General features: G+C 40.8%; 1 protein-coding gene across 3 annotated transcripts in view; it reads right to left on the bottom strand.

Annotated features, from left to right (window-relative positions):
• The window catches only part of LOC102186637 (E3 ubiquitin-protein ligase HERC2), a 240,331-nt gene extending 219,989 nt beyond the window's left edge, over positions 1-20,342 (bottom strand). For all 3 annotated transcript variants that reach the window (XM_005675805.3, XM_018066077.1, XM_018066078.1), the window contains exons 1-3: positions 20,017-20,342; positions 19,111-19,213; positions 6,938-7,052 (exon numbers count right to left, since the gene is read on the bottom strand). In XM_005675805.3, coding sequence (XP_005675862.2) covers positions 6,938-7,052; positions 19,111-19,182 — 187 coding nt within the window. In that variant the 5' untranslated portion in view covers positions 19,183-19,213; positions 20,017-20,342. The remainder of the gene's footprint in view (positions 1-6,937; positions 7,053-19,110; positions 19,214-20,016) is intronic.

Here is a 20,600-nt window from a genome sequence, read left to right as displayed (position 1 = left end):
ATCTGCAGCTGCATTCGCCTAGATTTAGATGCAGCTGAGCACTCAAGCAGTCCATGTCCCTCCAGGCTGGCCCACCCCTATCTGCTGCTCCCTGTCCATCATACATACCACTGCTCTTCACAGTCCTCCACCTGGAGGACCCCACCTGCACCACCACCCTTGGGCCCAGGCCAGGTCTCCTTGACAAACCACAGGAATCATGCCACTCCTGAACTCCACCAGCCCTGGTTGTGGGTAACATCATGGGGTTTTTATGATCCTGTTAAACACTTCTGTATGCAAATGCATTTTCTGCCCAAATAATCATGAGTTATTTGGGGAAAAAAGCCATATCCAATATTTTATATCCTCCACAGAGAAACTATAAAACCAGGAGAAACGTTGTCACATTCTTAAAAAAAAAAAATTAAAAACTCATCTCTGGACGCTTAAAATTGAAACACATATAACTAAAGAGCACTGACTAGACCAAGAGAAAAGAAAACCCTAAAAACCATGCACAATACAAAGTCAGAAAAAGCCAAAATAAACTCCACAAGAACTATATAAAAACTATAAAAAGTTAATACTGATGTCCATAAATGACATTAGTAATGTAACAGAAATAGCAATAAAACTTAAGAGGCCTGACTAAGCAAACAACTGGCTAGTATATTTCTACTATCTGCACAGGCTGAGAAGGTTTACAATAAACAAAACAGTTCTTCACACAAAGGTCAGCCCCTGACAAAAATTTAAAAATTAAGTTTAGTGTGTCTGTTATTAGCCTCTTAACTTTCCCTTCTTTACATCTTACTCCCTCCTTTATTTTCCCTCAAAATATAGTAACTCTGAACAGGGTTATAAAAATAGTCACTTGAAAAAAAAGTGTAAGATTACAATCTAGCCTGTCTTTTGCAGGGCAGGCCCCGAAAAGGAATCACAAAGCTTACTACCTAGGTGGAAGCACTCTTTCCTCATCAGTAGGATCAAAAAGTTCTAAAAGGAAGAAAAGAAGGTTTATTCCAAGGTAAGCTCCAATTATTAAAAGCCACTATGTCCCAGAAATGAATGAAGAAAACAAGCTAAACCACAGTAAGAACTCATCCTGAATCGCTGTGTGCAGGAGAAAACGGTCAGTCCCCGGGAAACAGAGCAGAGACAACAGTGCATCTAAGGCTCTTCTGCTCTGATCTGCACTTTTCGCACAATCAGCCACACTACAGTCACATACAATGCACAGTTTTCTGAGGAGACAGGTGAGGTGCTCTGTATTTCTACCTCTTTGAGAATTTTCCAGTTTCTTGTGATCCAGACAGTCAAAGAGTCTGCACAGTCAATGAAGCAAAAGTAAATGTTTTCCTGGAATTCCCTTGCTTTCTCTATGATCCAATGAATTTTGGCAATTTGATCTCTGGTTCCTCTGCCTTTTCTAAATTCAGCTTGTACATCTATCTGGAAGTTCTTGATTCACATACTGCTGAAGCAGAGCTTGAAGGATTTTGAGCATACCCTTACTAGATGTGAAATGAGCACAACTGTACGACAGTCTGAACATTCTTTGGCATTATCCTTCTTTAGGACTGGAATGAAAATAGACCTTTTCCAATCCTGGGGCCACTGCTGAGTTTTCCAAATTTGCTAACATACTGAGTGCAGCAATTTGACAGTGTCACCTTTTAGAATTTTAAACAGGTCAATTGAAATTCCATCACCTCTACTAGGTTTGTTTGTAGTTATGCTTCCTAAGGCCCACTTGACTTCAGTCCAGGATGTATGGTTCTAGGCATGTGATCACACCATTATGGTTAGCCAGGTCATTAAGACGTTTCCTATATAGTTCTTCTGTGTATTCCTATCACCTCTTCTTAATCTCTCCTGCTTCTGTTAAGTTCTTGCTGTTTCTGTCCTTTTTTGTTGCCCATTTCTGCATGAAATGTTTCCGTGGTATCTCCAATTTTCTTGAAGAGATCTCTAGTCTTTCCCATTCTATTGTTTTCCTTTACTTTTTTGCATTGTTCGTTGAAGAAGGCTTTCTTATCTCTCACTGCTATTCTCTGGAACTAAGCATTCAGTTCCGTATAGCTCTTCCTTCCTCAGCCTCCTCAAACAACCATTTTGCCTTCGTGTATTTTTCTTTGGGATGGTTTTGATTACTTCCTCCTGTACAATATTATAAACCTCTGGCCATCGTTCTTCACGTCTGTCTACCAGATCTAATTCCTTGAATCAATTTGTCACCTCCACTGTAAAATCATAAGGGATTTGATTTAGGTCATTAACTGACTGGCCTAGTAGTTTTCCCTACGTTCTTCAATTTAAGCCTGAATTTGCAATAAGGAGCTCATGATCTGAGCCACAGTCACCTCCAGGTCTTTTTTCTGTAGACTGCATAGAAATTCTCCATCTTTGCCTACAAAGGACATAATCAATCTGATTTCGGTATTGGCCTCTGGTGACCTCCATGTGTAGAGTCATCTCTTGGGTCATTGAAAAAGGGTGTTTACTATGACCAGTGTGTTAGTGTTTGCTCTGATTCATTTTATATTCCAAGGCCAAACCTGCCTGTTATTCTGGGTATCCCTTGACTTCCTTCTTTTGAATTCCAATCCTCTATGTGAAAAGGACAAAAGAATTAATCTTTTTTTGATGCTAGTTATAGAAGGTCTTGTAGGTCTTCAAAGTACCGTTCGACTGCAGCTTCTTTGGCATCAAGGGGGTTGGGATATAGACTTCAGTTTACTGTGATATTGAATGGTTTGCCTTGGAAAACAAACCAAGATCATTCTGTCATTTTTGAGACTGCATCCAAATACTGCATTTTGGACTCTTGTTGACTATGAGGGCTACTCCGTTTCTTCTAAAGGTTTCTTGCCCACAGTAGTAGATATAATAATCATCTGAATTAAATTCACCCATTCCTGTTCATTTTAGCTCACTGATTGCTTTAAGATGTCAATGTTCATTCTTGCCATCTCCTGCTTAAGCACCTCCAATTTACCCTGATTCACAGATCTAACATTCCAGGTTATAATGCAATATTGTTCTTTACAGCACTGGACTTTACTTTCACCACCAGTTGAAATGAAAGTCATTTCAGCTTTGGCCCAAATGCTTCATTCTTTCTAGAGCTATTACTAATTGCCTTCTGCTCTTGCCCAGTAGCATACTGGACACCTTCCAACCTGGGGGCTCATCTTCCAGTGTCATATCTTTTTGCCTTTTCATACTGTTCATGGGGTTCTTGCGGCAAAAATACTGGAGTGGTTAGCCATTCCCTGCTTCAGTGGACCACGTTTTGTCAGAATTCTTCATTATGACCTGCCTGTCTCAGGTGGCCCTGAAGCGCATGGCTTACAGCTTCACTGAGTTATGCAACTTTCTTCACCACGAAAAGGTTATGATCCACGAAGGGGGAATATCAGACCACCTTACCTGGATCCTGAGAAACCTGTACACGGGTGAAAAAGAAACAGAACTGGACAAGGAACTGGTTCAAAATTGGGAAAGGAGTAAAACAAGGCTATATACTATCACCCTGTTTATTTAACTTCTATGTAGAGTACATCATGCAAAATGCTGGGCTGGATAAATCACAGAATGGAATTAAGATTGCTGGGAGAAATATCTACAATCTCAGCTGTGGGAATGATATCACTCTAACAGCAAAAAGTGAAGAGGAACTGAAGAGCCTCTTGATGAAGGTAAAAGAGCAGAGTGAAAAAGCTAGCTTGAAACTCAATATTCAAAAAACTAAGATCATAGCATCCAGTCCTGTAACTTCATAGCCAACAGAAGGGAAAAGTGTGGAAGCAGTAACAGATTTTGTTTTCCTGGGCTCCAAAATTACTATGGATGGTGACTGCAGCCATGAAATTCAAAGATGTTTGTTCCCTAGAAGGAAAGTAATGTCAAACCTAGACAGCATATTAAAAAGCAGAGATATCACTCAAGCTCTGTAAAGTCAAAGCTATGGTTTTTCCAGTAGTCATGTATGGACGTGAGAGTTGGCCCATCAAGAAGGCTGAGTGCCAAAGAATGGATTCTTTCGAATTGTGGTTCTAGAGAAGCCTCTGCAGAGTCCCTTCAACTGCAAGGAGATCTAACCAATCAATCCTATAGGATATCGATCCTGAATATTCATTGGAAGGACTGATGCTTAAGCTTCAAAACTTTGGCCACCTGATGCAAAGAGCCGACTCACTGGAAAAGACCCTGATGCTGGGAAAGACTGAATTCAAAAGGAAGAGGGCAGCAGAAGATGAGATGGTTAAGACAGCACCACTAACTCAATAGACATGAATTGGAGCAAACTCTGGGAGATAGATGAAGGGCAGGGAAACCAGACATGCTGCAGTCCATGGGGTTGCAAAGAGTCAGACAGGTCTTACTGACTGAACAACAACAAAAGAATGTACACAGTCTTGGGAATACCCTGAAAGTCCAGTGGTTAAGACTCTGCAGTTTCCCTGCCAGGGGCCTTGGTTTGAAACCTGGTTGGAGAACTAAGATCCCGCAAGCTGCTATATAATGCAGCGCCCCCCCCCTCCCCCACAAAAAGACCACGGTCTTAAAAATGAAATTAGGTGTATAAATCTATCTATTAAAGAAAGTATTTTCTCATAACAAAAAGCAGATATCATGTCTTATTAAAAACAATAACTTTTACTGAAGGTCAAGAAAAAAACTATTAATTTGGGACCTACATAAAGAACAATTACACTTTGCTTTCTTTTATTTTTTTTTAATTTATTTACTTTTGGCCATTCTGGGTCCCTGTTGCTATCCACAGGCTTTCTCTGGATGCGGCGAGTGGGCACTCCTCTCTAGCTGCAGGGTGAGGGCTTCTCATCTCAGCAGCTTCTCTGGCAGAGCCTGGGCTCTGGGGCATGCAGCCTTCAGTAGCTGCAGCTCCCAGACTCTAGTTCTGGTGCACAGGCTTAGTTGCTCTGTGGCACAGGGGATCTTCTCGGACATGGGATCAAACCCGTGACTCCTGCGTGGGCAGAGGGATTCTTTACCACTGACCCATCAGTGAGGCCCTACACTTTGCTTTCTAACCACAAATTTAAAAAAAAAACAAAGAACAACAAATAGTCATGAAATGTAATGAGTAAGAAATAGACTTTGAATTTTTCCATATAATTAGTTTTTCTCAGAGTATCTTTTAGAACGAGTGTTCCACAAAAAATGTTTTAAGGATGTTTTAATGCATTAATACTGGAAGGATAGGACGAAAAGGCACAAAAACTTTAAAAGTATACAGAATGAACTACTAAAACTAATAAATCATTACAAACTGAAACAAGCATGTAACGTGATTACATGATACTATTTACATGAAAGTCTAGAACAGGCAAAACCAATCCACGACAGAAAAAGATCAGTTCAGTGGTTGCCTATGAGTACAGAGAGCAGGACAGAGCCAGTAAGGGGGATGTGAGAACCTTCAAAGTGGGAATACCAGTGAGTGGATGGTTACACTGATTATGTCTGTTGAAACTTATGAAACAGGAAACTCAAAACATATATTTTATTATGGGTAAGTTCTGCCCTAAAGACAAAAAGCTACACTGAAGTCAATCTTGTTAATAATATTCATGAAGTGTCTAACAGAGTCAGGTAAGATGCACCAGTGGACAGAGGATAGATTAGTATGATCCGGGGATGAGTGTGCAGGGGCTCACTGTACAGACCTGTCAGGTGTTGTGGGTGCATGGAAGTTTTCACAAAAAAAATCAGGAAAAAAATGAGCTCACTCTGCTAGACACTGTAACTGAAAAGATATATTGTTTTGCCAATGTATTTTCAAGTGGACACTATTCTAATTCATTCTATGAAAAGTAACTACTTTTTTTCTTTTTTAAGTGTGTACCATTTTTTAAGCCTTTCTTTAATTTGTTACAATATTGCTTCCCTTTTATGTTTCGGTTTTTGGCTGCAAGCATGAGGCTCTCCAACCAGGGATTGAACCCACACCCCCTGCATCAGAAGGTGAAGTCCTATCCACTGGACAGCCAGGGAAGTCCCACTACTTTCTAAAATAACTTTATCCATCCTGATGATTTTCAAATAGCAGGACTAATAAACTTCAGCAGTGGGTCTCAAGTAGGGTTGTTCAGATTCTACAGGTTTGGGGTGGGTACAGGCATCCATTTCTTTTTAAAGCCTAAACAGTGATTCTGATTCACAGCCAAAGACAAGAACAACAGACTTCACTGGGTTTTCATAATCCTATGCCCAACAAGAGTGTTCACTGATATTTCCCTGCACAGACAAATACAATAAAAGTCCAAAGGCCAAAGGCTCCCAAAAAGTGTTTTATATACTCCCACAGGACAGTCACAGGGGTTTCCCAGGTAATGCAGTGGAGAAGACCACCTGGCAATGCATGAAACGCAAGAGACAGGGTTCAATCCCTAGGTCAGGAAGACCCCCTGGAGAAAACAATGGTAACCCATTCCAGTCTTCCTGCCTGGAAAGTCCCATGGACAGAGGAGACTCCCAGGCTACAGCCCAGGGAGTCGCTAAGAGTCAGACATGACTGAGCGCGCACACACACACACGCACACACACGCACAGGATAGTCATGCTGGAAAAATTTCAGAATACTATTTCCACTCAACCTCATAAAAACCACAATTTATAGTTAGCCAAAGCAAGGTATACTTCAAAACTTAGAAAAAAACAATAAGTGGAGTTCCCAGAAGCTGCAAATGAGACATCAGAGGAAGGACACCACAGCAGGTGGCTCTGCAATTAAAAGGCCTTCAGTCTGGGTAGAAAAACAAAATTCAGGAAGCACCTAATATCATCATTTAGGCATTTTCAAAGTGAAAGCAAAACTTCAGAGTTATACTCAGGCACACTCCTGTCGATACAGCACAATCCAAAATTTCTATAGAATTCAATTTATAAAGGTCTTAAAAAAATGAAAAATATTAGTTAAAGGCCTTACCTTTTCTAGGAGGAAGCTCTCCATTCTGTGATAGTTCTGTCCCAGTATATACAATTTCTCCATCTTTAACCATTTCATTCCACAGACCACAGAGTCCATCTCTTGTGAATGCAAGCTGGTAATGATAAATAAAATAAATTCAGAGTGATCACACTCACAATGCAATTCTTCAAGAATAATGTGAAAAAAAAAAATCTCACTTGCTATTCAGTCATCCAACATTTAATGAAAACTGTCCCAAGGTACACAATTAAGTGAACAAGGTACCATGCGTAATATTTTACATACTAAGTTTTACTTAAGATACAAGATAAAAGACACATGTAGGCACATGCTCTGGAAAGATAAGCCAGTAACAAATAATACAATCACTTATAGGAAGGGGAACATAGGTAGGAGGCAAGAGAGGTGAATGAAAGCAAGATTTTGAGTTTACCTTACATGCAAGTTAACCTGTTTATTAAGAAAACTATACTTCACCCTTGAATAACCTGGAGGTTAATCCAAATATAACTTTGATAGTGAGCCAGGAATATTTAGGTTTGCACCCAAAAAAGCTGCTCAAAGCCGATAGGAACTCCTCCACTGGCCAAACAGAATAATTTTGAACAGCAAAATATATAACAACTATATTAGACTGAAATAGTAAATAAAAACACGAGCCCATACTGATATTCAAAGACAAAATAACATTCTCACAAAAAGTGCTCTTGGCTGTCCACATTTGGGAGTCAGAAAAGGCTTCCCAGAGCAAGCAGTCATGACCAAGAGTCAGGGCACAGTGACCACCCAGGGAAAGCATCCATTCTGAAAACTGCAGGTACAGTAGAAACCCTCTTCTAAGACAGACAAGACACTTTACACCAAAACAAACACATATGTTAACCATCTTTCAATGGAAGGCCAGGGCTCACAAGTCCACTAGCTTGTTCCTTGTCATCAATCCCGCATACACCACTCTCATGAAGCATTCACTATTTCCAGACTCACCAAGAACTGAAGGGCACTTTGTGAACAAATCTTAGTACACAATTCTTCTAGATTTTCAAGACATCTCCCCCAATCCTTATCAATTCTCTCTTTCCTAACCTGTACAAGTAATTTTTTTAAGCATCTCAGTTTTACCCAAGCAACGTGTAGTAGGCAAATCTAAGACGCCCTAAAGATTCTTAACCCCTGGCACACACACATCCTGCGTAATCCTCTCTCTGAGTTTGGGCAGGACCTCTGAATACAGGAGAGGACATCACACCTGGACTAGGTTTTGTTTCTTTCTGTGGCAAATGTGAAGGAATTTATCATATATAATTAAGGTCTCACATCAGCTGATGTCTAGTCAATCAAAAGGAAAATTATCCTAGGGTCATGTGAGGTAAAAGCCCTTAAGAGGATGGGACCGTCCAAAAGAGACACTCTCCACAACCACTGCCATGAGCAGCCTACGGACAGGGGTGTCTTCTAGGAGCCCACACCTCAGTCCCACAGTCCCACAAACTGAATTCTGCCAACAAGGACACCAATAAAACCCTAGATGAGAATGCAAACTGGTCAGCACCCTGACTGCAGCCTGTGAGTCCTAAAGCAGAAGACCCAGCTAAGCCATAGCCAGACTCCTGACCCACAGAGAAAAGGAGCAGAGTACACAGAGTTGTTTTAAGCTGATACATTTTCTGGTTGACTTGTTACACAGCAATAGAAAACCAATTTGGCAACCGACTTAGTTCTCACAGAAGCAACAACTTTCTCTCAGCACTCATATTTGTTCACATCACTAAATGAGACAACTGCCATAAACATGCTTGAGACCAAAATATATGACTGTTGGCCAAAGTATCAACTGGCAGAGGGAGAAGTAAATACTTCCTTAAAAGTGAGCCACAAACATTCAGGGCCCCTGCTGTTTTAACACAGGATGGAAAGGTCTGGCTCACCTGCTGACCTGGCTAAGAGGAGAAACCTAAGACGTCTCCCTGGGCTCAGTCCAGGCCCACGTGGCCACACAGGCTGGGAATCAAACAATGACTAAACAGCCCCATGTGTGCTGCACTCGAGCAGTTACATGCCACCTTTGGGGGCTCCAGGAAATAAATGAGCACATATCCAGTCATAACTCAGTGTCAGAGCAGTGGATGAGGACAGAGGAAGAAGACAAACACAGAGAAAAGAGGATGAGAGCCCAAGTCAAGACAAAAAAGTATTTAAGACACTTCAGATCAAATAGGACAGATCAGATGTGAAAAACAAGGTAGAGAACAGAATCAAAATGAGAGAATTAGCTCAGTTTTAACCACTGATACTTGCACCAACTACTGAACATAAATATGGAGATCCTCTCCCCGTGCACGCACACACACACACACACACACAATACACATACACTGCAAAAACAGATTCTGATCTTAGCAGAGGGGTCAGGGCTAGAGACTCAAACCTGGAAGTCATCAGGATATGGGCTGCAGACCTGGAGAAGATGCCCACACCCAAGGAGGGAGGGTCCTCAGCCCTGACGGCCCACTAGGATTACCCCAGGGTGGCTGGGGATGATACAGTTATTAAAGAACAGGCCGAGGAAGCCCAGTTTACATGAAGACAAGAATCATCACTATCGTCCTTTCTTTCTCTCATCACTTTAGTAGTGTTGGGAAGGATGGGGGTAGGGCAGAAGCTGGGCAGAGGTAGAAACTGGGTGTCTAGAGGGATACCCACTGTAAAAGCCTCCTAGGAGCCGGGAATATGAACTCGAGCAACCACCACGTAAACCACAATGATTCAGGCATCTGAAAGGATTCAAGGAAGGAGGGAACATTGCTAAGGTAACAAAGCAAGCTTCCCTGGAAGAAGGCTTGAAAGAGTTGGACTGTGAAAGGCAGAGATGAAGTCCCTAGGAGAGCATTCCAAGGCACTGGAATCACAGTGGAAAGCACAGGATCCCAGGGAGAAACAATCTGGGAAACAATCATGGCACTGGAAAAACAGCATACACAAACAATACAATTCACTTAAATTTGTCAGTGTAAGAGTATTTGTGCAACAGTCTATAAATAGCTTGTTTTGGGGCTTCCCTGTTGGCTCCGTGGTAAAGAATCCCTAAATGGGAGACATGGGTTTAATTCCTGATCCAGGAAGACCCTACATCATGCGGAGCAATTAATGCACCACAGCTACTGAGCTTGTGCTCTAGAGCCCAGAAGCAGCAACCACTGAGTGCACCGACAGCTGGTGCTCTGAAACCAGAGAAGCCACCACAACGAGATGTCCACACACCCCAACGAGGGAGTAAATCCCACCTGCCACAACTAGAGAAAAGCCCAAGCAGCAATGAAGATCCAGCACAACCAAAAATAAATTTAAAAAAAAATCCTGACCTTATTAGTAGATAATTTACAAAAACATTCCCAATGGGTAACAATACAGTTCTTAAATTTTAACTTTTTTCATACAGAATCCAGATACCTCTAATGAGTATTATTCATTTTGAGGACCCTTTACCAATTTTCCCTTATATTCTTACCTCATACCTCTAAAATGATATAACAGGTAAAGGCATTTTCATCCTGAAAAGAAGCCAATAAGGCAGGGGGTAGTAACAGGGCCAGTTTTGAGGGATAGTAACTAAAACTTAGCAGTTCAATTACCTGACCAAGATCACCAAGGTCATTTGGGGGAAGAGGCCAAACTCTCCAGCTTGTTTTCATCTCATCAACATGAACCAACAGGTGCAGTAAGGACTCCTGGGGGAACCACTGAAGGGGCCACAATATTTGAAAACTAAACAGAATTGGGCAAGAGGTCTTTTAAGGTAACTATTAACATGATCACTTCAGAACTGTGTAATTATGCAATATAATTCAAAATAGAATGTGGCCAATGAGATAAATTGCATTAACTTATAGTTTAGATATTAATTTTTTCTAACTTTAAAATATTTCTGAAATGTGATCTGTTCAAATATTTGCAGATAACTATAAAGATATCTAGCTTTTTCCTTAGCCTTGCAGAAAAATACCTTCTAAACACCTGCTGAACACAGGATAACCTATCAGAACTATGTAATTACATGATATAATTCAAAATAGAATATGTGCCCAATGAAATAAATGGCATTAACTTATAGCTTAGATATTTATTTTTTCTATCTTTAAAATATTTCTGAAATGTGATCTGTTCAAATATTTGCAGATGACTATAAAGATGTCTAGCTTTTTTCTTAGCCTTGCAGAAAAAATATCTTCTAAACACCTGCTGAACACAGGATAACCTATTAATTCCAAAAAAAATTTAAGAACAACAAATTCTAGAAAAGAAACAAATTCTGGAAAAGTCACAAGGAAACATAAAGTATATCAGATTGAAGACATCCAGGCAGCAAGGAAGAGCAAACCTAAGACCCGGGAGAGAAGAACAGCCCAAGGGGCTGAAGACTGCCTCCCGAGGCTCCTGCCAACTCTGCAAGCGGAGCTGAGACCAAGCAGACCTCAGTGGGGTTGCTGAGAAAGGACGAAGCCCGGGTCCTCACAGGGGAGAAGCCTGGTAAACAAGCCATACCTTGAACAGAACCTCCAAGGGCCACATAAACAGAAGCACGGGCAAAGTGCAAGCAGACTGGCAGGAGCCCCGCTCTGAAGCATCACAGCTCCATACTGCTCTGCAGTAACCTGCAGTCACTAGTGTTACTAGCTTGACAGATTCTCTCTGGAGAAGAGATCATTATCCAGAGTCTCAAATGACCACAACAATTTTTCACACATAATACCTAGAACTCAAAACTAATAATGGGTAAGATAAGACTGCTGCTGCTGCTGCTAAGTCGCTTCAGTCGTGTCCGACCCTGTGCGACAGCAGCCCACCAGGCTCCGCTGTCCCTGAGATTCTCCAGGCAAGAACACTGGAGTGGGTTGCCATTTCCTTCTCCGATGCCTGAAAGTGAAAACTGAAAGTGAAGTCGCTCAGTCGTGTCCGACTCCTAGTGACCCCATGGACTGCAGCCTACCAGGCTCCTCCGTCCACGGGATTTTCCAGGCAAGAGTACTGGAGTGGGGTGCCATTGCCTTCTCCGAAGATAAGACTACATAACTAAAAAAATGGAAAAAAGTAAATAAATAAAAATGGAAGTCAGCATAAACAAATCAAGAGTAGATCCAGGAAACAGAAACACAGACATAGACTTTGCCTAAAAAGGAAAGCCTAAGTAATGGACTAAAGTAGTGACGTTTTCCCTGGAAGGTACCAGGCCAGGGCAGTGAGGGGACATAGCAAGTTACTACAGAAGTCAGCAAATTAAGGCCCAGCTCAGAGGCCAAATCTGGCCCACAGTCTGATTTTATGATTCTTAGCCCTCAAGCTAAGAGTGGCTTTTACATGTCTCAATGTTTGAAACAATCAAGAGAAGAAAAACATATTTCATGACCCATGAAAATTATGACATTCAAATTTCAGTATCCATAAAGTTTCTGGGCCTACCACTACACACTTGTTTCATGTACTATCTGTAGCTACTTTCGCATGACAACAGCAGAGGTGCGCAGTTGTTACAGACAACATATGACCCACAGAAATATTTACAATCTGGGCCTTTAGAAAAAAGTGTGCTGACTCCTGTTTTACTGCACTAGTCCCCACTCCAAGATGTGCTGCAGGCACATTCACTAGGCTGTGGGGCTCTTCACCAAAGTTTGCCAGAAGAAACCATAGAACCATCCAAAGAGGGGAAAAAAGCAGGGAGGGGGAGATTAAAACAGCCAGTTCCCTTACCTCTCTTTACCAAGTAGTGCATGTTCACCTCATGGAAAATGAGTTTCTGCTCTCCCCCACTTTCCAGACTTTGCCACCTACAGCTCCACGGCAGGTGGCTGGGAAGCCAAAACCTACGCCCTGTTGTGTGACATTACATCTAAAAACAGGAATAAAAGGGTGGCCCACAGGCATGCTGGGATATCAATCCAGAGGGAACGGAAGATGTAGTGGAGGAATCAAAAAAGGTTGCACAAGGTTTGATGTGTCCAAGCAATTAAAAGGTCATGTTAACAATTTCAACAGAGAACTGGAAACTACAGAAAAATTCCTAACGTGGCAGTTAAGCAAACTGCCAAAACACTTCAAACTCAACATAACAACAGATGCATTTTCGGGTTTTCCTGGTGGTCCAGTGGTTAAGAATCCACCTGCCAATGCATGGGACATGGGTTCAATCAATTCGATCTCTGCTCAGGGAAGATCCCATGTGCCACAACTACGGAGCCTGTGTTCTGGAGTCCAAGAGCCACAACCACTGAGCCCGCATGACCAGAGCCTGTGCTCTGCCACAAGTGAAGTCACCAAGATGAGAAGCCCACGCACTGCAACGAAGAGTAGCCCCTGCTCACTGCAACTAGAGAAGGCACGTGCACAGCAACCAGGAATCAGACTTGTCAAAAAACAAATAAGTAAATCTTTAAAATAGATGCATCTTACTAAATATAATTACACCTCAATAAAATGCAGTCATACAAAAATGTGGAATTTCTAAAACAAAAAATACAAATCTAAAATTAAAATGTCAATAAATGAGATCAGATTGGGAAGGCCTGTTCTCCCACCTGTGAAGAATTAACTTCTTTAGTAATTACATCTCTGGTAGAAAGCCAGACCGAATATATCAAACAACTGTTTTCCAACACCGGGGAAAAGATCCAGTGTGATCTGTGATTCCCGTGAAGGGCAACAATGAAGTAAGAGCCCAAGCTTAATGCCTAGAAGCAGATTCCAGACCGTAGCACAGGAAAGAGGAACCCAAATAGAACCCAGAAGTCTTGCTGAAAGGAGGAGCAGATTGCCTGTAAGCAGGTCAAAATGACAAGAATACAGGAGAGGAAGTTGGCTGCAGAGAGAATGATCTCTGGAGCTGGACAGAGGAGCCTCCTTGAGACTCTAGCTGGGTAATGATGGGGGTTCGGGTTGAGAACACTACCCAGAATGGGCAAAGCAGCACTAAAACAGAGCAGGCAGAACCCCAATCAATATTCACAGTCTAGGAAAAGCCTGTTTCCACCAACGAGAACAGAAAGACCTCCCAACACACCAAGCATTAGACAGAGTGCTAAGAAGGATACTGCCTAAATGAGGCAGATAAACAGGCCAAGGTTAAAGGCTGTGCTGGATCAGCCCAAACAAACCTTAGGCTCAATCTTTGAATAGACCAATTAATTCCAAGTAACTTACAAGCATGTCAGACAAAACTACAGCTCAAGAGAATAAAACAAAATCTAGCATAGGATAACATACTTATTTACAAACTGCTGCTGCTGCTGCTAAGTCGCTGCAGTCGTGTCCGACTCTGTGCGACCCCACAGATGGCACCCCAGCAGGCTCCTCTGTCCCTGGGATTCTCCAGGCAAGAATACTGGAGTGGGTTGCCATTTCCTTCTCCAATGTATGAAAGTGAAAAGTGAAAGTGAAGTCACTCAGTCATGTCTGACTCTTAGCAACATTCAATAAAAAAATTAACAAGCAAAAAAAAAAAAATTAACAAGCATGCAAACATATCCTATAACCAGAGCAATACATCAACAGAAATGATGAAATCAATCAATCAATCAAAATAAACACAGAAACAATAGGGGTGATGGAATTAGTAGACAAGACTGTTAAAAGCTCCACTATAGAGATGTTTCATATACTGACAGAGGAAAGTATGTACATGATGACAAGCAAAATGGAAGACAGAAATCAGGACCTAAAGTAAAAACTTCAATGCACACGATTAACTAGATTAGACACTGTAGAACAGTTCTAGTCTAACCCACTATGTCTAAGCATACAATTGTTACATGCTATGTTCCATCCTTTATAAAACTCATTTACTCTGGGTCCTATCCGTAACTATAGGTCTGACACCAACCACCAGTCTTCATGTTAATCTATAGTCATTCAGTCATCTAAACATCTTTAGTCTCTATTCACTTCCTCAGGAAGGACTCATGGAAACAATATTTTCTGAGCTCCTACTCATTGATAAGTCTGTGTCCTTTTTTACCTAAAAAATAGTTTTTTGGTTTTTTTTTTAAGTTTATTAAATCTTTATTTACACATTCATTTGGAATTTTGCTTTTGTTTTTTGTTTTTTCACTTCATTTTCCTGGACCATAAAATCCTTGGCTCACATTTTCTTTACTTGGATGCCTTAAATATGTTACTCAGCTTTCTTCTACATAAGGCCTATTGTCACATCTGATAATAAACTCATTTTCTTTCTTTTATAATTATTATTAGTCTTTTCCAAGACCCAAAGCTACAAGAAAAAGACTAATTAAATATATAAATCTGACAAAATACATCCAAAATACAAAAAAGATACAAATAACCAAAGTGAAGTCGCTTAGTCGTGTCTGACTCTTTGCAACCCCATGAACTGCAGCCTCCCAAACTCATGAATAAAAAAATGAGCAATGCTACCAATTCTACAGAAACGAAAGTACAAAAAGTCATTATGAAAATCAAGTATGTTACCTTTCAATCAAGCAAATACCTTGTATTTACAACATTCTTTTTTTACTTTGGCCAAGCCATATGGCATGTGGGATCTTAGTTCCCCAACCAGGGACTGAACCTGTGACCTCTGCATTAGAAGCACAGTCTTAACCACCAGAGCACCAGGGAAGTCCCTACAACATTCTTTTATTTCTACATATCACCTGTCAACTGAAAAACCTGAGATTAGAAATTACCAAGATGTTCATGTTTACATTTTTAATCTACTGGTATCTCCAAACATAAAGTGACAAGTTTAATTTTAAAAGCTAATTTTTATGCTGAATCATTTTAAATTGATGATTAGAAGAAAAGAAAATTTTAATCTGAGTTGAATTATTGATATACTTAACAAATTTGATGGGCCTCAAAAGCATTATACCAAATGAACAAAGCTAATTTCACAAGGTCACATACCACATGAAATTCTCAGAATGACAAAATTATGGAGATGGAGAACAAATTAGTGCTTGCCAGGGGTCAGAGATGGTAGAGGAAGTTAAGTGTAAATACAGAGGGACAGCAGGAGGGAGATGTTTGTAGTGATGGAACACTTCTGGATCTCAATTTTGATGGTTAGATAAATAGACACATACAATAAAATGGCACAGAACTAGGCACACATTACACCAACGTCAGTTTCCTGGTTTTAACACTGCACCTAAGACTGTAACACTGTAACACTGAGGGAGTCTGGGAGAAGAGTATACAGTGACCTCTGTACTTCATTTGCAACTTTCTGTGAGTCTATTAATATTTCAAGACAAAAAGTTTTAAAAATTGCCTCATACATATCTAATTTCATGTTTCACTTCAAAGAACCCAAAAATAGAAACTGGAGGAGATTCATTTGAGTATAGTTTATGCAAAAAAGAGCAGGATAATGCCATTCCTGACCCCATGCTCCAAGACACACCTTTAACCTTACATCAAGACTAGCAAATGCACATATCTTTCAAAAATAAAATGTTTTTAAGGGATTATGTACTATTTTTACAGTTCTTTCCCTTAAATGACTCTTTGGTTCACCAAAAAAAACTACGAATCACAAAAGACAGGATTTAACTGTAAATATAAAAATGAGAATGGCAGTGATTATGTAACAAATGTAACAAACACTTCTGAGCTCTCTTTTTTGTTGCTTCCTCAAGAGAATTGTGAAGGAAAATATGACAAATAACGGAACTCCAAAAACAACCAGGAAAAAGAACTGAAGAAACAAGAAGCACTATCCGTATAAAAACCAGGTATGTGCCTCTCATATAATGGGCACTCCATTAGAGGCAACTGGTTGCAAGGCCCCAGGCTTGAGGCATCTAAATATCTCTGATGGAGAAAGTCTAGGATTAGTGTCTATATCCTCCATAATACATGTTAAAATTTTTCAGTCTCCAAAAACTTTTCCTTTCAAAAATCACTAAAAACCTCAAGGGCATTTCAAATAAAAATAGCCACAGAAAATATATTTGCTAAACCTTATGACTAAGAAACATGTTTCTACCCCACATACTATTCATTAACCTGGTATCAATCCTGTTCCCAATACAAAAGCCCTACCTAAGGAAAGGGATACTTCTCACTCCAGGTGGAAGAGACATCCCCAACTAGATAAGGGTAAAACCTGTCAGCATAAGGCCTGCATCTTATAGGCCTGTTAGCAATAAGACTCCATTTGTCTTCAGGAAGGATTCCAAAGAGTAAACAACATCTAAGTTATTCCTTCAGTTCAGTTCAGTCACTCAGTTGTGTCCGACTCTTTGCAACCCCATGAACCGCACCACACCAGGCCTCCCTGTCGATCACCAGCTCCCAGAGTCTACCCAAACCCATGTCCATCGAGTCAGTGATGCCACCCAACCATCTCATCCTCTGTCATCCCCTTCTCCTGCCCTCAATCTTTCCCACCCTCAGGGTCTTTTCAAATTCCTTAGGGTAAAACAAGATTCATTCCTCACACTTAATAAGCAACACTGGAAAAATTCTATATAACCAAGGTCAGCAATCACTTTTTTCATACTATTTTCACATTTTTCTCATAGCTTCAGTAACCATACCACATTTTGACTCTGATGCACAATCCAAAATCTAAGTCTTGTCACTTATTCCTAAGAGTTTGGAAGATTTCTGTATAGTACTCAAACATCTAAGAAGCACGAAACACTTTATATTACACTAAATAAATCAAAAGTAAAATGGTAAGCACTTGATGGTATGAGTGGTATTTTTTTTTTAACTCATCATAGGCAATCAACTCAACATTAAACTCATTTTAGATCAAGATGCTAAAATTCATATTAAGCAGTTATTCGATTATGATTGTTAACAAAAAAGAAACTTCATCACGTAAAGTTCTTTACTTCAATTAAGTTTTATAAAAAGACAGTTCTTAAAGTCAGTTTGTCTGGATGTCATCAATAAAAAATTATCCATCTCTCACCTCCCCCAATCCTGCTGGGAAAAAAAGTTACTACTTTGCCAATTCTTAACCCAATTCTTCTTGATTTTCTTATCTAACATTATGCCATTAATAACAACTCCATCATCCACAACACAGTTCTTAACATTTAGCTCTGCCACCAACTAATACTCAACACTTTAAAAAAAATTTAGGGACTTCCTTGGGGGTCCAGTGTCTAAGACTCTGCACTGCCAATGCAGGGGGCCCCAGTTTGATCCCTGGTCAGAGAACTAGATCCCACATGCTGGAACTAAAGAGTTAACATGCCGCAACTAAAAGTCCCACGTACCACAACTAAGACCCAGGGCAGTCAAATAAATAATAAATATTATAAATAAATACATAAATATTAAAAAAGAGGGGTAATAACGCTTCACTTCAAGTGTCTAGGATCAGCTGCTTACAGAATATATGACTTGCATCATACAGTTCAGAAGACTGTATTTAAACAAAGTTAAGATTACTTGAGAAATACTTAAAACAGTTAACCTCAGGGAAGAGGTAAAGAACACAAACACCCTGCAAAATTATTTCAGCAATTTCTGAGGGCACTAGCAAGTTACAAAAGCAGTTTTTCCATCTGCAAACAAAACTAATAGGATTAAAAAATAGACTCCAGAAATATTACTGTTACTGTTTATTGATAATTTTGCAGCAAGTATGCAATTACCTTAAAAAATAATATTAGAAAAATCTATGGTTAACATTTTGTTTTCACATGCTCTTGATACAAAAATCTAAGCACTCCTCTTAAGAATAGTGACAAATAAAAACTAACAGCTCAACTGAACTCATCTCTCCAGAAACACAAACACATAATCCCATAAAAATGAGCTGAGTTTCTGCAGGACACAATTAAATTACGGTATGTCACTTCTCTCCCACATAATTAACTGAACATCTCAAAAAGTATCACTAATCTGTCACCAAGGTATGGCTAAGAATGATACAGACGTCTTAAAAAAGAAAAAATTTTTGCATAACTTTATCTCATTTCTTACATTTATAAATAACTGTAATTAAAATGTAGCTACACACACTCTATGAAAAGAACAATAAAAAGTACATTTTGAGTTATAGAAAATAAACCTGCTTCTCTAATATGGCAAGATCAGATCTGCATACCCTTATATAACCTTAAGAAAGGGTTAACCAGAAATGTAACTATGTAGGTAGGAACACAAGAGAAAAAAGGCTGTCAAAACCCCACCTGTATATCTGTTTTCAACCACTTGGAGTCAAGTCGAGTCTGAGCAGCCAAACAAAAAGAATCAGAAGGCATCTTTCCCCTGATTTCCTCCCAGTCGTGAAACCTGCAAGCAAGGAATATTACTCAACCATAAAAAAGACCAAAACAATGCCATTTGCAGCAACATAGATGGACCTAGAGATTCTGATACTGAGTGAACTCAGAGGAAAACAAATATCATATATTGCTTACATGTGTAAGCTATAAATGAACTTGTCTACAGAACCGCAAGAGTTATAGGTATAGAAAATAAACTTATGAGGTGACAGGGGTGATAAATTGGGAGATTGGGATTGAGTAATACATATAAAATAGGCAATTAATAAGGACCTACTGTAAAGCACAGGGAACCCTACTCAATACTGTAATGGCCTGTATAGGAAAAGAATCTAAAACAGACTGCACATGTGTATATGCCTAACTGATTCACTTTGTGTACACCTGAAACGAACACAACCACCACCGTAAATCAATTATACCCCACTAAAAAAAATGTTTTAACCTTCAAGTAAAACAGAAATATTGAAGACCTAAACCTCTTCAGAATTTTACAAAGTCTCTCCCGCAAGGTTTAATGCAGCAAAAAGAACAGAAATGGAGAAGAAGAGCACTGGGGAGAGGGGACTGAGAGGAGGAGGGAGAAAGAGGGAGGGAAGGAGGAAAAAGCCTACTTCGAGTCCAGGTAAGAGACTCACAGACGGGGCTCGCCAGCGTCTATACCACATGGGCGAGACCTTGAGAATGGACGGTCACAGAGACCAAATCACAATGTCATTTCCTTCCCTTAAATCCAAAAGGTTAACACACAAACTGCAGGAACCCCACATCTCCACGACAAATGACACCAGCATGCATTATCCGCTTTACCTCAGAGCACCAACTGGTGCGTGAAACAAATTAATCAAAATTCACGTCTGCAGAAAAATCCAAAACAATAATCACTTGGAAATGAAAAGACAGCCTGAGACGCGCGCCGAAGGCTGTGAGCGCAGGCCCGGGCCCAGCGGCTGTGCCAACGCCCGCCGTGGCCCGGCTTGGCCCGGCCCCGGCCCGCACCGCCTCAGCGGCCGGCCGCCCTCGCTGCACCCCCGCCACCAGGAGTACGAAGACCGTACGGCACAGGTCCCCAGCTGCCTAGCTCCCGCTCGTGCTAACACAGACCAGCCACCACTGGCTCCGCCGGTGCTCGCAATCCCGGCGTCTCTTGCGGCCGGAGGGGCGGGTCGACGCGGGGCTAAGGCCCACGATGCTCAGCCAATTGCATTGAGGCGTCTCCGCGGGCCCACCCAATGGGAAAGAGGAACCTCCTCGCCCCTCCTCCCGATTCCCAGTTTCCTTCTATCCTGCTCGTCTTCTTCCTTAAGCTCACCCCTTTGCGGTCAGGGCCAACCGAAGACGCCGAGAGGCGGGATTTCCGCCGTATGCACGCACACACGCACGCGCTCCTGACC

The sequence above is a fragment of the Capra hircus genome, chromosome 2 (assembly GCF_001704415.2).
Source record: "Capra hircus breed San Clemente chromosome 2, ASM170441v1, whole genome shotgun sequence".
Taxonomy (NCBI): Eukaryota; Metazoa; Chordata; class Mammalia; order Artiodactyla; family Bovidae; genus Capra; species Capra hircus.
This window is presented reverse-complemented; position numbering and strand designations above follow the sequence as displayed.